Source organism: Lepidochelys kempii, chromosome 23, assembly GCF_965140265.1.
Source record: "Lepidochelys kempii isolate rLepKem1 chromosome 23, rLepKem1.hap2, whole genome shotgun sequence".
In the NCBI taxonomy this organism is placed as follows: domain Eukaryota; kingdom Metazoa; phylum Chordata; order Testudines; family Cheloniidae; genus Lepidochelys; species Lepidochelys kempii.
The window spans coordinates 15,053,623-15,072,331 of NC_133278.1; the positions used below are offsets into that span (position 1 = coordinate 15,053,623).

At 60.3% G+C, this 18,709-nt stretch overlaps 1 protein-coding gene across 4 annotated transcripts; it reads right to left on the reverse strand.

The window, feature by feature from the left end:
- Positions 1-10: 10 nt before the first annotated feature.
- SLC38A5 (solute carrier family 38 member 5) lies at positions 11-18,393 on the reverse strand. 4 transcript variants are annotated; one of them, XM_073321437.1, is made up of 16 exons: positions 18,181-18,393; positions 9,540-9,734; positions 9,227-9,326; positions 8,393-8,508; positions 8,005-8,078; positions 7,812-7,904; positions 7,405-7,486; positions 6,558-6,640; positions 6,392-6,450; positions 6,075-6,221; positions 5,513-5,592; positions 4,895-4,995; positions 4,527-4,651; positions 3,891-4,035; positions 3,564-3,667; positions 11-3,384 (listed from the first exon to the last, which is right to left on the reverse strand). In XM_073321437.1, exons 2-16 carry the CDS (start codon positions 9,629-9,631, stop codon positions 3,280-3,282), a joined length of 1,506 nt encoding a protein of 501 aa, XP_073177538.1. In that variant the 5' UTR covers positions 9,632-9,734; positions 18,181-18,393; the 3' UTR covers positions 11-3,279. The 4 variants fall into 4 exon arrangements, with proteins under 4 accessions (XP_073177538.1, XP_073177541.1, XP_073177540.1 ...); XM_073321440.1 differs by having other exon boundaries at positions 9,227-9,311; positions 18,181-18,390; XM_073321439.1 differs by lacking the exon at positions 18,181-18,393 and adding an exon at positions 17,355-17,584.
- Between the last annotated feature and the right edge of the window lie 316 nt (positions 18,394-18,709).

Here is an 18,709-nt window from a genome sequence, read left to right on the forward strand (position 1 = left end):
AGGCAGGGGGGAAAGTCTGGTTGCTATTTATTGAAACCCAGAGCTACCCTACAAAAGCCACCAGCTCCCTGCATCGCTTTCACATTGTGGTGCCCCTCCCCACAGCACGCCCCCCCTCCAGCCATGGGGGTGGGGAACCCCTGCTGCAATGGGGAGCAGGGGGGTCTTTTGGCTTTGTCACTAGCGCTAGGAACAGGATTGGGCCAGACGTGCTGACCGAAAAGCTGCTTCAAGGGGCCCTTTTATCTCCGTAAAGCCTCGGGCGTCTGGAGTCACGTGAATCCAGGCAGGATCAATAGACCGAGACGCCGACTTTAGGGGCTGGCGGGATGAAGGTTTTCAGTGTGGGGGAGCCAGCCCCGGTGTGATTATCCCGTCCAGGCCAGCCCTGAATTAACCAGGCCTGGAACCCATCCACCCCAGAATCTGAACCCGGGACCCTTCTACCAGCGTCCCCGAGCCCCAGGCAACACCGGGCCTCAAAAAGGAAACCCGACGGTTTGGAAAACGTCCTGAGAGTTAGTAAGGGGGAAAAGCCAAGTTTTTGGACCCTCGGATGGGGGGCAAAAATCCCGCTTTCCAAAATGGTCTTTTTTTTGTTTCTCCTTTCGGAAAAGGACATTTTTTTGGTGGGGGGTTGGCGGCGTTGCCTGGACATGACACAGCCAAGGTGGGGGACGTAATGTCTTTTACCGGCCCGACTCCCAGGGGAGGGACATGAGCTCTGCAGAAGTTCGGAAACTTGTCTCTTTCCCCAGTTGTGGGCCCAATAAAAGAGATCAGTCGCTCTGATTTGGTTGCATGGTCCCCACATTTTTTGGGGGGGGGTGGGGGTGTTCCCCGCCTGGCTGGCAGAATGTCAGTTTCCTTTGGCTCCAGGGAACCTGTCCTGCAGAAAGGGAATATTGGAGTGGTTAGAGCAGGAGTCCTGGCTCCCAGCTCTCAGCACTAGACCCCACTGCCCTCCCAGAGCCAGGGAGAGAACCCAGGAGTCCTGATTCTCTATAGGGCCCCTTTCTGCCAATATAACTGCTGTGTCGGGGCAGGGGGGCAAGTGGGCCACGGCGGGGCAGAATGGCCAGGGTTGGGGTAGAATTTGGGGGGCAGGAGATGGCTACTTTGAGGGGAGGGGGCTGCACCAGAGGCCGGGGGGCTGTTAAGGCACTGGGCTGAAGAGGCATTAAATGCTAAGGCTGCTGCGGTGGAGGAGCTCTGCTGCGGGTGGGGGCATTGGGGCTTTTCTAGAAGGGAAATGGAGCCATCAGGGTGGGATCTAGAGATCGCTGGAGGAGGAGGGAAGACCCCAGGGTTTTCTAGAGCAGAGATGGAGCCATCGGGGTGGGATCTAGAGGTTTCTGGATGAAAACACGTAGGCATAAGGGATTTTTCCAGAAGGGAGATGGCGGCGTCAGGGCAAGATCTAGAGCTCTCTGGAGGAGGAAGTGGCGGCATCGGCATTTTTCTAGAGAGGAGTTGGAGGCACTGGGGCGAGATCGAAAGGTCCCTGGAGAAGGACATGGACTTTTCTAGAGGAGAGACGGAGGCGCTGGAGCAGGATCTAGAGATCTCTGGAGGCGGAAGCAGAGGTGTCGGGATTTTTCTAGGGGGGAGATGGAGGCAGCGGGGTGGGAACTAGCGGTTTCTGGAGGAAAACATGTAGGCACGAGGATTTTTCTAGAGGGGAGAAGGAGCCATTGGGGTGAGATCTAGCCGTTTCTGAAGGAGGAAGCGGAGGCCCCGGGCTTTCTCGACAGGGCAGACAGAGCATTCTCTGGCTCCGAGGGGGCGCCTGTACCAGGATTGCCTCCCACCCCGTGATCAGGGGGGTGCCCCGTCCTTAACCCTTTGCTCTCTGAAGGGGCTGGGGCGAGCAGCGTTAGTGACCCTGGGCCTGTCTCTGGGTGGTGAGGTAGTTTGAAAAGAGAAAGGAGACCCAGGGTTCGATTAAACGCCCGCCCCGACACCTCCTGTGTGGTGGGGGGAGGGTGCTGATGTGGGGTGAATTCTGCAATTGGGACCTGTCCCAGGCGGAAAACAGGTCTGAAGGCGCATGGCTTCCCCTCCCCCCAGCCCCGCTCAGGAAGCCAGGCGTCCTGGGAAGAACCCAGGAGTCCTGAGGCTCCATGGGACGCTCACCCCTACCTCCCCCATTGCTGTAACAGTAACAGCATCTCCTCCAGCCCTGGAGAATCCAGACGCTCGAGGGTTAATCCTCAGCAGGATGGGAACACGCCCCTATCTCCTGGTGGGGAAACTGAGGCACAAAAAGTGGACGGTCCGCGGCCCCGTCGCTGGGGATAGGACCCAGGAGTCCTGGCTCCCAGCCCCTCCCCCCCAGCTATAACCACTGGACCTCACTCCCCTCCTGGAGCCAGGGAAGGGACCCAGGAATCCTGGGGGGGTGTCACGATACTAGCCCCAACAGTGAGACTGGCATCACTCTTTGGTCTGGCTGCTGGCTCCAAATTAAATAAGAGCAATAAATTAGATTGTCGCCCAGGGAGCACCACGGACTCATCCGGCCCCCGCCCTGGCACAGTCAGATTCACAGTCCCTCTTCGACTGACGCCAGGGAATGAGTACAAGCGGGGGAGAGGGGGTGTTCCTGTCTCCATGGGAACCAAAGAGGTGGGAGGCATTGTCTGGAGGGAACTGTTGCTATGGGATCCCCCACCCACCCACTCCAGCAGTAACCAAAGCTTTATCGCGGCAACAAATGCCTGGTGTTGTTCCTCTGGGGACCTGCCACGTTGCCACGGCGACAGGGAGCTAAGGAGAAGCCGGTTGTGCTGTAGTCAGGGGACTCAGTAGTCGTGGGGAACCTGCCATTGCCATGGCACCAATGGCCCAATCAGGACCTTTGTCCCATGGAAATGGGAGGCTGCCATGACTACAGGGCACAAATAGGAGGGCCTTAGCGCCATTCCCATGGAAACCAGTCACTGCCAGAAGCTGCAGCGTTGCCGCGGTAACAGTCGACCGATGGAAGGACCTTGGCACCATTCCCATGGAAACCAGGAGCTGTAGCATTGCCACGGTAACAGTCGATGGAAGAGCACGGGCGCCGTTCCCATGGACACCAGTTGATGCCAGGGTCTGTAGCGTTGCCATGGTGACAGTTGGCCAATGGGCGGGCCCTAGCACCGGTCTCAGCGTTGCCATGGCTGCAGCGCAGCGAGAGCCAGTGGGAGGCGGTGGTGCCCTTGCCCCAGTGACGTCTGGGCCCCCCGAGCTGGCCCAGTGGGGTCCATGTGTCCGTGCCGGGGGCGGGGGGGCGGGTCAGTGCCCCCCGCCGCTGCTGCGGCCGGTCGTCACCCAGTCAGCCACGATGAAGCTGAGACTCATCACCATGAAGATGAAGCCGAGGGCAGCAAAACAGGCGGCCTGGGGGGCAGAGGGGGAGCAGAAGGTGAGACCCCCCCGCAAGTACAGCCCAGCTCCCTGCCCCCACCCCACAGAACGGCCCCCTCGCCAAGCCCCCCACTCCCCACAGCATGGCACCCCCCCAAACGAGCCCTCTGCTCGCCACTCCCCAGGGCACTGCACCCCCCAGCGGTGGGTACCTGGATTTTTGGCCTGGATCTCAGCGGTTCTTTTTCATTGGGAACGATGCGGAGGTAGAAGATGCTGGGGAGGATGAAGATGAGACTGGGGGCAGAGGTGGCGCCTGGGAGGAGAGAGGAGAGAGGGCTGAGATGCAGCTACCTCTGGGGTGGGGTGAGGCAGCTGAGGAGCTGCTGCACGTAACGCCGCACGGGGAGGGCTTGCCTGGCGCTGAGATGCAGCCACCTCTGGGATGGGGCAAGTGGAGAACAGCCGCACGTAACGCTGCACGGAGACGGCTCGCCTTGGAGGGCCAACCCCCAGCCCATTTGGAGCCAGGGACTTACCAATGACTCCAAAGATATCCCGGATGTTAGGGACAAAGATGACGAGGAGATTGACAACGAACAGAAGGCCGATAGCGATGCTCACATGTCGAACCCAGCTAAAATCCTTCCCATGGAAGAGTAGCTGCTGGATGGCTCTGCGGATCTGGGAGGAGACAAGGAAAGAGGTCAGGGATATGGCAGAGGCTCGCCCAGTGCTGAGATGCAGCCACCTCTGGGGCGGAGCAGCCAGGGAACATCCACACGTAACGCTGAACAGGGATGGCTCGGCCAATGCTGAGATGCAGCCACCTCTGTGGCAGGGCAGCCGGGGAAATGCCGCACACAACGCCACACCAGGACAGCTCGCTTGGCGCCAAGATGAAACCACCTCTGTGGCGGAGCCGCTGGGGAACAGCCGCACATAATGCCACACCAAGACAGCTCGCTTGGCGCCAAGATGAAACCACCTCTGTGGCGGAGCCGCTGGGGAACAGCCACACATAATGCTGAATGGGGACGGCTCGGCCAATGCTGAGATGCAGCCACCTCTGGGGCGGGGCAGCTGGGGAACAGCCGCACATAACACCACACCAAGACAGCTTGCCCAGCGCCGAGATGCAGCCACCTCTGGAGCGGGGCAGCCGGGAGACATACCGGGAAGAGCACCACGGGTACCGTCAGCGTGACGGCCATCAGCACGGCCAGTCGGACGCAGAGGATGAGCCGGTCCAGGGGATCCACCTCGCTGTACGTGTGCAGCATTTCCGACTCGACGTTCCCTGTGGGAGACAGAAGGGCCGGGGGGCCGGAGGTTAGCTGGGAGCCCAGCCGGGCCCCACGCAGGACAGGGTGAGGGGTGGAGGATCGGGGAGGGACACGCAGCCATAGCGGTGGGGTTGCAGGGGAAATGGCTGGGCAGAGGGGGCGCTAGGGGGCACTGATGGGGTCAGTGCAGCGGGAGCCGGGCCCTGGGAAGGGACCCTGCCGCCCCCTACTGGGGGCCCAGCCCCGCACTGCCTTACCGTAGAAGGTGAGGTAGCCGAAGATGGCCGTCAGCAGGTACATGACGAACATGGCCAGGATGGAGACGTTCGCCACATTCTGCATGCGCCGCTTCGAGGCCCTGGCGGGGGACAGATGGGTCAAATGCCGCCCTGCCCTGGGGGCTGGCTGGGGAGAACCCAGGAGTCCGGGCTCCCAGGTCCCCTACCAGACCCCACTCCCTTCCCAGAGCCAGGGAGAGAACCCAGGAGTCCGGGCCCCCCGCCCCCTACTGGAGCCCACTCCCGCTCCCACAGCCAGGTAGAGAACCCAGGAGTCCGGGCCCCCAGCCCCACTACTAGACCCCACTCCCCTCCCAGAGCCTGGGAGAGAATCCAGGAGTCCAGACTCCCACGCCCCCTACTGGAGCCCACTCCCCCTCCCACAGCCAGGTAGAGAACCCAGGAGTCCAGGCCCCCAGCCCCGCTACCAGACCCCACTCCCGTCCCAGAGCCAGGGAGAGAACCCAGGAGTCCGGGCCCCCCGCCCCCTGAGCGCCAATAACAACAGCGTTAGTGACTTGATCTCCCTGAACCCACCTGGCCGTGCCCTCCCTCAGCCACCCACCCACCCACCCCTTTTCCCTCCCCGCCCCTCACCTGCGTAGCTCTGTGTAGATGGGCAGCACCTCTGGGTGACAGACGAATGCAAAAGCCAAGATGGGGATGGTGTACGCCGTCTGTGGGGGGAGGAGAAAGGCTGACTGCTAGAGCCAGGTGAGAACCCAGGCGTCCTGGCTCCTAGCCCCCCCTGCTCTAACCCACCGGACCCCACTCCCCTCCCAGAGCCAGGTGAGAACCCAGGAGTCCGGGCTCCCGGCCCTCCCTGCTCTAACCCACCAGACCCCACTCCCCTCCCAGAGCCAGGTGAGAACCCAGGAGTCCGGGCTCCCGGCCCCCCCTGCTCTAACCCACCAGACCCCACTCGCCTCCCAGAGCCAGGTGAGAACCCAGGAGTCCGGGCTCCCGGCCCTCCCTGCTCTAACCCACCAGACCCCACTCCCCTCCCAGAGCCAGGTGAGAACCCAGGAGTCCGGGCTCCCGGCCCCCCCTGCTCTAACCCACCAGACCCCACTCGCCTCCCAGAGCCAGGTGAGAACCCAGGCGTCCGGGCTCCCGGCCCCCCCTGCTCTAACCACTGGCCCCCACCCCCCGCTCTCACCTGGGAGTTGACGGTGAAGGTCTGGGCCGTGCACTCGTCCCCAGCGGTGCCCGCGGAGCTGGCATTGTGCCCATTGTAGTAGACGAGGGATGTCACGGGCTCGGTCCCGTTCAGCGGGCAGGAGATCTGGAACTTCTTGTAGATCACCTGGGGGGGAGCCATGGGGTGGGGGGAGGCGGTGAGAGACACCCCTTCCCCAGCAGCGGGGTTACCCCCGCCTCCCGCCAGCCAGGGAGCTGGGAGCCAGGACTCCTGGGTTCTTTCCCTGGTGGGCAGGCGGGGGAGGGGCAGCGGGTGGGGGGGCCGGGCGGACTCACCGACATGAGGAAGAAGACCATGCAGGTCAGCGAGAGCCCGCTGGTGTACCCCAGATAGCCTGTGGGGGAGGGGAGAGAGGGTGAGACCCGCGGGGCTGACCCTTGCCGGGGGGGGGGGGGGGGGGGCGGGTGCCCGCCCCATACACACACCCAGCCCCACACTCACCGAGATGTTTCATGAGCGCCAGGGGCAGGATGACACAGACGCTGACGATGATAATTAGCACGTTGCCATTCATGTACCAGGTCCTGCGAGAGACACACACCGGGGGGGGGGGGGGTCAGCGCCCCCTGCAGGGGGAGGTGGGGATGGAGCAGCCAGGAGCGCCCCCCCCCGCCCCCCCACAGCGCCCCCTGCTGGGAGAGGCAGGGCCAGGAGGGAAATGCTCCTGCTCTGGGCCGGCCGATTCCTCAGGAGCAGGATATTGGGGTGCGGGGGAAGGGGAGGGTCAGGAATGGCCCCGGGTGACACAGGTGTGGGGGCAAAACTCATGGGGGGGGGGGCAGGGAACTAGAACCTTCTATGGGACCCACCAGGAACCCTATGGAATTAGGGAGCTCCTTCTCCATGGCTTGATGCAATCCGTGGGGCCGGGAGCCAGGACACCTGGGTTCTCTCCCCAGCTCTGGGAGGGGAGTGGGGTCTAGTGGTTAAAGCAGGGGGGGCTGGGAGCCAGGACTCCTGGGTTCTCTCCCCAGCTCTGGGAGGGGAGTGGAGTCTAGTGGTTAAAGCAGGGGGGGCTGGGAGCCAGGACTCCTGGGTTCTCTTCCCAGCTCTGGGAGGGGAGTGGGGTCTGGTAGGACGGTGTGGGGGCCAGGCTGACTGTAGGGGATGAGGGCACCATGTCCGGGCAGGGAAAGCGTGTGAACAGGAGAGCCAGATGCCCCCATTTATAGACAGGAATGCGGCCCGGGGCCTTTCCCCTCTAGGGGGCGCTGGCTCCCATCTGGCCACAGGGCAGGGGGCCGGCTGGCAGGGGGGCGGGAACGGTTCCCCGCGCGATCTCACTCACTCCGTGTTCTCCGTCAGGCCCAGGAACGTCTGTATCACTAAAGGCAACTCGTATTTCACAATGTACAGGTAACTGGACATGGCTGCAAGAGAAACACCCGCGTCAGGACGCCTGGGTTTCCTCCCCGGCCCTGGGCAGGGTGTGGGGGGGCTGGTGGGTTAGCGCAGGGGGGCTGGGAGCCCGGACGCCTGGGTTCCCTCCCCAGCTCTGGGAGGTGAGTGAGGGCTAGTGGTTTAAGCAGTGGGGGCTGGCAGCCAGGACTCCTGGGTTCCCTCCCCGGCTCTGGGCGGGGAGTGGGGTCTAGTGGGTTAGAGCTGGAAGTGGGGGGGGCTGGGAGCCCGGATGCCTGGGTTCCCTGCCCGGCTGTGGGCGGGGAGTGGGGTCTAGGGGCTAGATCCAACTCTCACCTCCCGTGTTGTGCACACAGATGACCACCGCCGCCACCACCTTGCCGCCCGGGCCGAACGCCCGGTAACCCAGCTCTTCGTAGGCGCGGATCCCTGCGCGGGAGGAAAGAGACGGGAGTTAGAGAGCGTCGGCGCCTCCCGCTGGGCGAGGCCAGGGCTGGAGGAGCAGGGAGCTTCCCCCCACTCGACTCACCTACGACGCCAGCACATTTCAGCAGCAGGTGGATGGAGTACGCGGAGAGCAGCGCGATGCAGATCAATAGCACGCTGCCAAGAGAACGGTGGGCAGGTGTAAGTCCCCCTCCCGGAGCCAGGGAGAGAACCCAGGAGTCCTGGCTCCCAGACCCCACCCCCCGCGCAACCACTAGGTCCCACTCCCCTCCCGGAGCCGGGGAGAGAACCCAGGAGTCCTGGTTCCTTCTGCTATAGCTCCCAACCATTGACACCACCTGGTGGAGAAGGAGTATATCTTGCTGATCCCAGAGCAGTGATCTTCCCCCGGGCAGTGCCCTGTGGGGGGAGGCAGTGGCCCCAGAGCAGTGATCTTCCCCCGGGCAGTGCCCTGTGGGGGCGGCACTCACACGAAGAGCACAATGCCCGTGTTGCTCATGGCGTAGGCAAGGCCCAGGATGCCGCTGCCCATGATGGCGTTGCTGAGGTTAAAGACCGACATCCCGAACGACGTCTTCCCCTCGAACTGTGGGCAAGAGAGAGAGACGGGGCGGGGTGAGAGCCTGGGGGAGGGCGGAGGTCAAAGGGCAAGGGATGGTGAGGAAAGGGCAAGGGTCAGGGGTCAAAGAACAAAGCAATTAACAGAGCAGACAAAGGTCAAAGAACACATTGCGTCAATAGAAGGGCAAGGGTCATACACTGAAGAGCAAAGGTCAGCAAGGAGAGGGCAAAGGTCGGAGGTCAAAGATCAAACCACTTCAAGGTGAGGACAAGAGTCAGAGGTCAAAGGACAACTGGGAGGCCAAAGAGGAAGGGCAATGAGAAAGCGCAAGGGTCAGAGGTCAAAAAGCAAAAGATGACAAGGAGAGGGCAAGGGTCAGAGGTCAATGAGAAAAGAGGCGGGGCAAGCTCAGATGTCAAAGAGCAAAGGACAATGAGGAGAGGGTGAAGGCTGGAGGTTAAAAGGGTCACTGGGTGTGGAATCAATGAAAGGTCAAAGATCAGGGGTCAAAGGGGACACAGGGTGAGGAATCAACGAAAGGTCAAAGGGTAGGGGTCAAAGGGGACACCCGGCAAGGAATCGATGAAAGGTCAAAGGGCGAAGATTAAAGGGACAGCGGGCGAGGGTCCAATGAAAGGTCAAAGAGCAGGGGTCAAAGAGGGGAGGGACTAGTCAAGGGCTTTGGCTGCTGGGGGGTGGGATCGGCTCTGCGTCAGGGCCCGGACGCCTGGGTCCCACTTACGTCAGTGAACTGGCTCAGCTTCTTGCCGGCGGCGTGGGGCAGGAAGCCCTCCTGCTCGGCCGCTGTCACCTCCGCCGTGGGGTCCCTGCCAGGGGAAGGGCTGCAGGGTGAGAGGGCTGCAAGCTCGGATGCCTGGGTCCCTTCCCCAGCGCAGCTCCCCAGGTGCTTCCCATTTAGAGCATCCCCCTCCCCAATGCGGGGGTCGCCCACCCAGCTGCCCCCAGTAGCCCTGGTTACTCACCCAGATACCCCCATTACTCCCCCCACTAGCCCCCCAATCCCCCCCGTCCATTCCCCCCCCCCCGATACTCACCCATCCTCCAGGCTGCTGGCTTTGTCGCACTCCGGGACAGACCCGTTTAACATCTCCAGCCCCTCCTGCTCTTCCATCTTCTGCAGCTCCATGGCGGACGCGGGCCAGTTCGGGGTGTGGACGTGAGGTGCGTGTACGGGGGGGCGGGGTATCAGAGATCACTGTTGGGGCGCAGCGCCGGGGTCACCTTCCCACCTAGAAACCCAGAGAAAGGGATCAGGCAGGAATGCCCCCACCCAAACGAAGGAGAAGCTCAATCCCTGCGTGGGTTGGGGGGCTGGGAGCCAGGACTCCTGGGTTCTCTCCCCAGCTCTGGGAGGGGAGTGGGATCTAGTGGTTAGAGCAGCGCGGGCAGCAGGGGACAGTCTCCTAGGAGGGCCAATGGCGTGAACACAAGATTCGCCGCTGCCCGTCAGCCGGGATCCCACAGACGAATCTGAACGCAAAGAGGCAATGGCCCTGACGGATCCACCCCAGGGACAGCGTCACCCCCCTCAAGAATTCACAGATCTCAAGCCCAGACGGGACTTCCGGGATCACCTAACCCGCTCTCCGATATCACGCTGTCTCAGTGACCTCCCGGAAACAACCCCAGAGCAGATCTTTTGGCAAAACACCCTGTCTTGACCACAAACTGGCCCGTGACAGCAGTACAGCTGAGACTCGTGTTTATCCCGCATAGCCGAGGGCAACGGAATCAAGAATTTTGCATCCAAAAGTTGTTGGTTTCTTTCCCATCAAAACGTGGCCTTTTTGCCCAATCTGAGACTTTCACCCAAAACGTCTCGGGGAACTTTCGGGTCGTTAAGCCTCAATGTTCTGAATTGCGCAACGTCGTGTCGTCTAACTGAGCCGATTTTCTCCTTTGAAAGTTACACTTTGCCACATAAGCTAATTTCCTGAATGGTCCCTTTTCCCCCTGCGTTCGAAACGCCACTTTTTCAAATGCAGCCACGTTTTCTATGTTTGGAAACGCCGACATTTCTCCTTCAAGTTCTCTCATTTCAAAGCCGCAGTTTGTCCAGTGAATCAATTCTCTCTCTTTTTGACATTTCAAATTTCCTACTGAAAACACGTGTTACGTTTGGAACTGTCGGTTTCGCTAAACAATCCAGTGATCTAGTGCTGAAATATCTGATTTTCTAATCAAGCAAATATTCCCAAGTTCAAACTGTTTTCACTGAATCACGTTTTCTATTTTTGACATTGAAAATGTCCTGAATAACCTTTTGCTCTATTTCTGGAATGTCGACATTTCCAATTAATCCATGTCCCTCATTTTGAAACATCAGATTTGCTAACGAAAATACTTGAAAAACACCTGGACGTCCATTCATTAGGCCAAGTTATTTATTTTGGAAGTGTCCAACTTGGCAACGTTCGACATTTGAAATGTCCTTTTCACTTTTTAAAATGTTTGAAATGTTAAATGTTTCTCATCAGACTAACCAGATCTTTCCATTTTTTACATTTCAAAAGTTCTAATGACTGCCCTTTGCTTCAATTTCCAATTTCCCAAACAACCCTCTTTTCCTCATTTTCAAAAATGACTTTTTTTTTTTTTTTTTGAAATTTGCACTTTTTAAAACGGCCTGATTCAGCCAAACCACCTCATTTGGAATCTGCCGCTCAATCCAATTTCCAAATCTTGACATTTCAGAGTTTCTAATTAGCCCCTTTCTTGAAACGTCTCCCTTTCGATGATTAAATTCCGATTTCTGTCCGTTTCAAACGTCCTAAGTAACCCAGTTTCCTCCCGGTGAAACGTCCCATGTTCGAATCAGTCACGCCCGGCTCTTCAAGCGCGTTTCGGTGCCTAATTCCCTTTGACTGATGAAACCTGCACACACTGAGTGCCATAAAATGGACAATTTCTCCTCTCCCAATCCTTAACACGCGTGAGCAGAATTACAAACGAGGCTTTGTCCACTGGCAATAACACTTCCCGATCTCTGCCAGAAAAACCTCGCCCGATCCATCCTGCCACACCAACCACTTGGAGGGGTTCATGTGACTCATCCCTTCCTCCGCTCCACCGAGAGCAAAGCAATAATGGAACCAATTGCCTGGGGAGTGGGGTGGCGGGGGGGGGACGGACACAGAGCTGGAGAGAGCCAAGCTGTTCCTGGTGAATGCAATGAGCTGATCAGAAAGAAGCCCCCCGGTCTGCCATTTTTCAGATGGGGAAACTGAGGCACAGCTAGTCATCCCAGGTCCTGGGAGCCCTGGAGTAGCTTCCCAACCACTCAACAACACTTCCCCTCCATGATGGGGCAGAGCGAATGTCACCAACAAACTCACGGCTCTGGGAGGGGAGTGGGGTCTGGTGGTTACAGCAAGGGGGGGGCTGGGAGCCAGGACTCCTGGGTTCCCTCCCCAGCTCTGGGAGGGGAGTGGGGTCTGGTGCGAGAGCAGGGGCGGGCTCAGAGTCAGCGGGTTGGCTGATGTCTTCCTGAACCGAGCGCCAGGGAACGGACGGGAACACCGGCCGCCCGGGGCAGGTTGTGCGCCCATCTCGGCTGGGTGGGGTGGGAAGGCGCCTGGCTCCCCCTAAGGGCAGGAGCTGTGCCCATTCCTGCATTTCCCACATGCTGGGGCTTAACTTTGATGCCTGATTCTTCCGGACTTGGCGGCCGCACCCGGCCTCCTGGGTTCTGTTCTTGGCTCTGAGAGGCTGATGGGGTCTAGTGGTTGGGGCGGGGGGGGAGGCGCGAGGGGCTGGGAGCCAGGACTCCTGGGTTCTCTCCCTGGCTTGGGGAGGGGAGTGGGGTCTAGTGGTTGGAGCAGGTGTGTGCAGGGTGGGCGGTACTGGGAGCCCGAACGCCTGGTTTCTACTTCCCTGCTCAGATCAGTCCCAGTCGGAGGGTCCCTGCCTTGCCTTTCCATTCCCGCCCCAGAGGGTGGCAATGGCCTGCCCTGCTGGGGCCCCGCCCTCTGGCTCCGCCTCACTTCCCCCTCCCCAAAAGCTGGACCCAGGCATCCTGCTCTGACCACCAGTCCCCACTCCCCTCCCAGAGCAGGAGAGAGAACCCAGGAGTCCTGGGGTCCCTTCAGGTGACCCTCACCCACAGGCGGTCTTGCCTCGAAGGCTTTGGAGTGGTTGGAAAACTTTTGATCCACCTCCCAGCACCCCTACACTGGGGTCCGGGCAGCAAGGGGTTAACCACGGCCCATACCTGAAAAGGGTCCTTGGGAAGGTGGTGGTGGGGTGCAGATCCGGGGCGGGGGGGGGGGGGGGGGGGCTGGAAGCCTGGACTCCTGGGTTCCCTCCCCAGCTCGGGGAGGGGAGCAGGGTGCTGGGGTCATGTGCAGGGTCCCTGTCGCATGATCCTAGCTCCCCCCCCCCCCCCCCACAGCGTCTGGCTGGTCACTGCTAATGTGGGGGGACCCAGGAGTCCTGGCTCCCAGCCCCCCTGCTCTAATCACTAGCCCGCACTCCCCTCCCAGAGCGTGTGAGAGAGAACCCAGGAGTCCTGGCTCCCAGCCCCCCGCCCCCTCCCCACGCTAACCACTAGACCCCCCCCCTCCCCTCCCCTCCCCTCCCGGAGCCGGGCTCCTGCTCGGCTCCCAGGCAGCTGCGGGATGCGAACACGTGGCTGCTGCTGGCTCCAGAGGAGTGGGGGAGGGGAGGGGGGGGCGTTAGGGGGGAGCCTGGGATTTAACCACTGACCGCTGGAGAGAAACTAGCCAAGACCAGAGCGCCCCCCCCCAGTTCCCGACACCCCCCCCAAAGCTCTGGGTTCCCTCCCCCCGTCTGCAGAGCCCGCCCCCCGCCAGTTTCACTCCCATCGCCCCCCCCCCACTGAGTTAGGGGCTGGGGGGGGTGATCTTGTTGTGGGGATGTGACGGTGCAGTGCCCCCCCCCGTCCGCCGCGCCCCCCCGGGCTCTGCCGCCCCCCGTCCCGTCCCCCCCCCCCGGTGGCTGATGCAACTGCCTCGTGGCCTTGCAACAGGGGTTGTATCACCCCCCCGCACCCCGCACCCGGCGCTGTACACTCACCCGGGCGGGCGTGAGGCGGGAACAGGCCAGACGGGGAGATCCGGGGTCGGGGCCAGGTGTGTGGGGGGGGGGGTCGCACACCCCGTACGCCCAGCCGCGCGCTCCCCCAGCCGCACACCCGCGCCCAGAGACGTGCACACCCCGGCCAATCACACCCCTGCGCAGGCGGGGGCTGGGGCGGGTGTGAGTCTGGCCACACAACGTGGAGATCGGCACAGCACAGCACCCCCTGCAACACAACCCAGAGCAACACCCCCACCCCCTGCTGGCCCTACACAACGACACCCCCCACAACACAACACACCACACCACACAACCTGCTGGCCCTAGACAACGCACACAGATTGACATACACCCACACGCTCACACAGAGCCTGCTGGCCCTGGACACTGACACCCACTGCAGCACGACCCCCCCCCTTCTGCCAACACACACACGTCCATTCAACACACACGCTAAAGTGTTCGCAACATACAGCCTCTTGGGTCCGCACCACAACACCTCCTCCAACACAGCGCACATACAGGTCACCTCCTGTGTCCTCCCCCCCCCCACGCAACACCCAGAGCCGGCTGTGCCCAGTACAACCGCACACCTGCCGACACAACACACAACACGCACCTCCCACCCCAAAACTGATCGATGCACACCTGCCTGTCCCCAGCACACACACAGAGCCAGCTGTCCCCAATGCAATCACACACCTGCCAGTCCCATGGCGCACATAATCCACACACGCACATCTCTATTTCCTCCCAACACAACATGTAGGCATGGACCCACACCCACACAGCAGGGCTTGTCCTCTCCAGCAGGGGGACACACCCGCAAACACACACCCACTCCCACTAATGAAACATACCACACCTAGTGGTTAGAGTGGGGCAGGGGGGCTGGGAGCCAGGACTCCTGGGTTCTCTCCCCAGCTCTGGGAGGGGAGTGGGGTCTAGTGGTAAGAGCAGGAGGGGGCTGGGTACTTCAACCCACTGGACCCAGCTACTCCAGCCCTGGCCTCTCCCCGCGGGGGGCGCTGTGGGGCAGGACGCTGGCTGTGGGGGGAGCGCCCGGCTCGGGGGAGAGCCCGGTCCAGCTGGCAGCCGTGGGAGTTTCCACTGTGCATTGTGATGTGTACACACAAGCCACTGGGATTCATGTCTCTATAAGGGCCGGTGGCGGGTGCGTCTCGGGGCCGCGTCCTGCCTTCGTCTTCCCCTTTGGGCCCTGACGCGGATGGGTTTGCATCTGACGGAAGTTTTAATTAGGCCTCGTGGCTATTTGGCTGTAATTATTCTGGTGTTCGTTAAAATATCCGGGGGGCACTAAAATAATTATAGTTAGCAGCCGTTGAGGGTGTGTCAGAGTCAGGAACAGCTAATTACCAGGCAGAGAGGAACCCAGGAGTCCTGGCTCCCAGCCCCCGACCCCCCTGCTCTAACCATTACCCCTCTCCCTTCTCAGAGCCAGGGAGAGAACCCAGGAGTCCTGGCTCCCAGCCCCCCCTGCTCTAACCACCAGCCCCCAGTTCCCTCCCAGAGCCAGGGATGGGACCCAGCCTGGGCTGGTCAGAGCCGGGGAAGCAGTGGGAGCCGCAGTGGCCTTGCACTGCTGTCCCCCAATACAGCCTCCCTTGGCTTCCCCCACACCAGCTAGTGCCCTGCCCTGCTCCCCACAGCACCCCCTGTTGGGCAAGGTCAGGGACTGCATCAAGAAGAGACAGGAGGGGAGGGGTTAAACCCAGAGCCCTTGCAGACCCCATGCCCGCACGCACACACCCCACCCCGGTGCCCCAGGGCCCTTGCCAGCCATGGCCTGGGAAGCTGGATAAGCTAATCGCTGGATCACAACGCGCGCCCCACCCATCAGAGGCGCCCCCCCCATGTGCTTCCCTGCCCTTCCCCCCCCATTAGAGAGTGTCCCTTTCACAATTCCCAGCCCGGGAAGGGGGGGGGGCGGATCTGCCCTCGGGAGCCAATTGCCTCCTTAACAAGCCGGCCGTGCCTACTCTGTAATTGTGACATTGCAGGCGAGATACAGAGGGACCCGGCTTCAGGGCTGGCCACAGGACAGTGCTTGTTGAGTACTGGTACTCTCCCCAGCATTACTGCCACTCCTGCAACCGCTGCGGCTGGCAGGCCACACTGCCCCCAGCGGGGGTGTTCCCTGAGACATGGCCTTCAGCATCCGTCGGGGCGCAGAGAGGCTGGGGTCAGGGAGAAAGGTGTAGCAACACCGTTACCCTCAACAGCGCAACAGACATCGTGACTGCTAGCGCTACACGCGGTTACCGTCAACAACACTGTGAACGCTGTTCCTGCTACAGACGGCGTTAGCAACACCGTTACCCTCAACAGCGCAACAGACATCGTGACTGCTAGCGCTACACGCGGTTACCGTCAACAACGCTGTGAACGCTGTTCCTGCTACACACGGCGTTAGCAACACCGTTACCCTCAACAGCGCAACAGACATCGTGACTGCTAGCGCTACACGCGGTTACCGTCAACAACGCTGTGAACGCTGTTCCTGCTACACACGGCGTTAGCAACACCGTTACCCTCAACAGCGCAACAGACATCGTGACTGCTAGCGCTACATGCGGTTACCGTCAACAACGCTGTGAATGCTGTTCCTGCTACACACGGCGTTAGCAACACCGTTACCCTCCACAATGCTCCAGACGCCATTCCTGCTCCTGCTCCACACGGTGTTAGCTACACTGTTACTGCTCACGCTGTTGCCAGAAAATACTCCAAACCGTTATCACTCACGTTGTTGCTACTGTTACAAGAAACAGCATCATTAACAACGCCACAAACACAGTGACAGTGAACGTTGTCACTCAGACTCCAACACCATAACCCCGACTGAGCCTACTGACACTGTCGCTAATTGTGGGAACGTGGTAGCCACTGACGTTATAACCACTAATCCTACAAGTATTCTGCTCAGTAACATCACCATAACCCCATCACTGCTCCCAATAATACAGCCATCCCCGCCACTCCCGTTGTTACCTCTGATTCTCCCGTCACTACCCACATTGTAAGCCCCATTACTACTTAGTTATTACTCCAATTGTTACCACTGTTACTCCAAAGAGTTACTAGCCAAATGGCACCACCAACACACCAAAGGGTTACTAGTGAAATCAATGCCACTAATATTGCTAGTAGTTACTACTAAAATTGGCACAAGTAATACTCCAAAGAGTTACTAATGGTCCAAAGGATCACTACTCACACTGATACCACTAATACTGCAAAGAGTTTCTCATACTCTAAATGGCTACTCGTCAACTGGATACAGCCAGTGTTCCCAAGTTAATACTCAAATGGACATCACTCATACTCCAAAGAGTTACTAATCACATCGACAGCATGAATGTGCCAGTTATTAATACTCCAACTAGCTACTGCTTGAATCAATGCCACTGGTACTCCAGAGTTACTAGTCAAATTGATTTAACTATACTCCAGAGTTACCAGCCAAATCGATAGCATTAATACTCTAGTTATTAATACTCCAACTAGCTACTGCTTGAATCAATGCCACTGGTACTCCAGAGTTACTAGTCAAATTGATATCGCTAATACTCCAAAGAGTTACTAATGCTCCAGATGGTTACTACCCAAATCAATACCACTAATACACTATGGAGTGATTACACATTAATGCTCCAAAGAGTCACTACTCAGATAGATACCACCAATACTCCAGCTAGTTACTACTCAACTTGATATCACTCCGAAACCTGTCATACACCAGAGTTACTCAAACCAATTCCATTAATACTACAAACAACCTGAGTACTTACATTGTTACCACTAATTCCAGGATCAACGTGACTCCTCAAATCCTCACCAATAGTTGGCACCAGGGCCACTATTCGCCTTGTTCCTTAGATTTCTTTCCCTCTTAACGCCTCGGACTCACGCCGCTCTGGCCGGTGGCCAATTATTCTCCAAAAAGAAAGAGACCGTTCAAATTCGCCAAGCAACTTTTCAACATTTAAGAGGAGTCCTGGCTCCCAGCCCCCCCCGGCTCTAACCCACCAGACCCCACTCCCCGCCCAGAGCTGGGGAGGGAACCCAGGAGTCCTGGCTCCCAGCCCCCCCTGCTCTAACCCAGTAGACCCCCATTCCCCTCCCAGAACCAGGGAGAGAACCCAGGCGTCCTGGCTCCCAGCCCTCCCTGCTCTAACCACCAGACCCCACCCCCCTCCCAGGGCTGGGGAGAGAACCCGGGAGTCCTGGCTCCCAGCCCCCCCTGCTCTAACCACCGGACCCCATCCCCCTCCCAGGGCCGGGGAGAGAACCCGGGAGTCCTGGCTCCCAGCCCCCCCGGCTCTGGGCGGGGAGTGGGGTCTGGTGGGTTACAGCAGGGAGGGCTGGGAGCCAGGACTCCCGGGTTCTCTCCCTGGTTCTGGGAGGGGAATGGGGGTCTACTGGGTTAGAGCCGGGGGGGCTGGGAGCCGGGACTCCTGGGTTCTCTCCCCGGCCCTGGGTGGGGAGCAGCTGGCCACCTGGCACCACAAGAGAGGCCACGGGCTCAGGCTGGGACAAGCCAAGTGCTGGCAGGTCAGGACGCCCCGGGCAGAGTCCCCCCGTGGCGGTCTCCGGAGCGGCCCCCCCATCACTCACCCTGGGCGCAGCGCGGAGGGGACCGGGCGCGGGCGGCGGGGCGAGCGGACTGGGGGAGCCGGGCTGGGGCGCTGGCTGCGCTGGGAAGGGATCAGGTTACCATTGCATCAGATCGCACGGACCACGCTGCTGGGGAGGCCCTACCAGCCTGGGGCACATCCGGCTGTGGGAGGGGACCGGAGAGGGGGCTGGGAGCCAGGACTCCTGGCTTCTATTCCTGGGGAGGGGCTGGGAGCCAGGACTCCTGGGTTCTATCCCTAGGGAGGGGAGTGGGGTCTGGTGGTAGAAGCGGGGGGGGGGGGGCTGGGAGCCAGGACTCCTGGGTTCTATCCCTAGGGAGGGGAGTGGGGTCTGGTGGTAGAAGTGGGGGGGGGGGGGCTGGGAGCCAGGACTCCTGGGTTCTATCCCTGTGGCAGGGGCTGGGAGCCAGGACTCCTGGGTTCAATCTGCAACTCTGGGAGGGGAGTGCGGGCTGGGAGCAGGCAGGGAGAGGCTGGGAGCAGGACTCGTGGGTTCTCTACTGGCTCTG